This window comes from Ceratina calcarata, unplaced genomic scaffold (assembly GCF_001652005.2).
Source record: "Ceratina calcarata isolate Rehan_Ccalc_2016 unplaced genomic scaffold, ASM165200v1 scaffold198.2, whole genome shotgun sequence".
NCBI lineage: Eukaryota > Metazoa > Arthropoda > Insecta > Hymenoptera > Apidae > Ceratina > Ceratina calcarata.
This window is the reverse complement of record NW_017141378.1, coordinates 2377-3662: the sequence shown is the minus strand read 5'-3', so window position 1 is coordinate 3662 and position 1286 is coordinate 2377. Positions and strand designations below refer to the sequence as shown.

General features: G+C 35.1%; 1 protein-coding gene across 1 annotated transcript; it reads left to right on the top strand.

Moving 5' to 3' along the window:
* Positions 1 to 7: 7 nt before the first annotated feature.
* Positions 8 to 695, top strand: LOC113463935 (protein yellow-like; the record flags this gene model as incomplete). The annotated part of the gene is made up of 2 exons (XM_026811172.1): positions 8 to 242; positions 334 to 695. Coding segments are annotated over 2 exons (582 nt in total), but the record flags the coding sequence as incomplete, so codon positions are not given.
* Positions 696 to 1286: the final 591 nt, after the last annotated feature.

Sequence of the window (1286 nt, the reverse complement as noted above, 5' to 3'; positions counted from 1 at the left end):
ACAATATTCTTTGTTAATTATAATATTGCTTCAGATACTTCGTATTTATCCTTTAAAAGATTCCGACCAAACGGCTAATTCCTTCTTCGCCGAATTAGTAGTCGACGCTGATCCAAATAATTGTGAGAACGCATATGCTTACATTACTGATTTGAGTGCATATGGTTTAGTAGTCTACAGTTGGGCTGATAACGACTCGTGGCGTATAACGCACAACTTCTTCCACTTCGATCCTCTGAACGGTGACTGAATAAAATTACAAATCTAATCATTAAAATGGACAATTTGACAAAAATGAAAATAAATAAAAATTCATTTACTTATCGATTTCAGGAGACTTTAATGTCAGTGGACACAACTTCCAGTGGACAGACGGAGTATTTGGGCTGTCTCTGTCCGAACCGCAACCGGATGGCTATAAAACTTTGTACTTCCATGCAATGTCTGGTATTACTGAGTTCGCGGTATCAACTGAGGTTTTGCAGGATAAAACGTTAAAGAAGTCTGCCGATTATTATGCTTTCCGCGTCGTGGGTAACAAAGGCCCGAAAACTCAAGGCCCGACTTCATTGATCGATGCGAGAACTGGTATCAATTATTTTATTCAAGTGAACAAAAACGGCATCGCCTGTTGGGACACCAGTGTTGCATTGAGTCCAGATACCTTCGGTAAGAAATAATTAATATTTCAAAATAGTAATTAAAAATAAGCAGGAATCGTACAGTTTTAACAATAAGAATTATATAAATAAATATCTAAATAATTACCTTTATTTCTTGCATGTTATATCTGCAATCTTGTTTGTGTGCAAAGTAGTTGACGAGCTTTTGTTTCATCAAGGATTTAATTATGATTCTAATCACTGGTAGCTATTAACGATGTACGATTGTACTCGTCGATTTCCAGATAAATATTTAAAATGGCTATCGCAAATTGCCTCTTATCATGATTTCCTACCGCATCGATTGAATCTTGCGCAACAAAATTCTAGGAAACCTTAACTTTGCGAGAGAAATAGCATATAGCTGATCATTTATCTCCCCTACACCATCAATGTTTGAGAAGCTGCCTCCAGTAATATAAAAGGTGATGACGTTCTCGACAGGAATGAATAGTGAATATTTCAAGATATTTGAAAAATATTTTTGATATAAACGACTTCATGTAATCAATGAATGTTACTTACTGCCAAATGTAACAGTTACGAGAAAAAGTGCCTTGTACCATTTGTACACGAATGGAAATAGACAATATATTTTGTAAAATCGTCATATTATTATTTCCA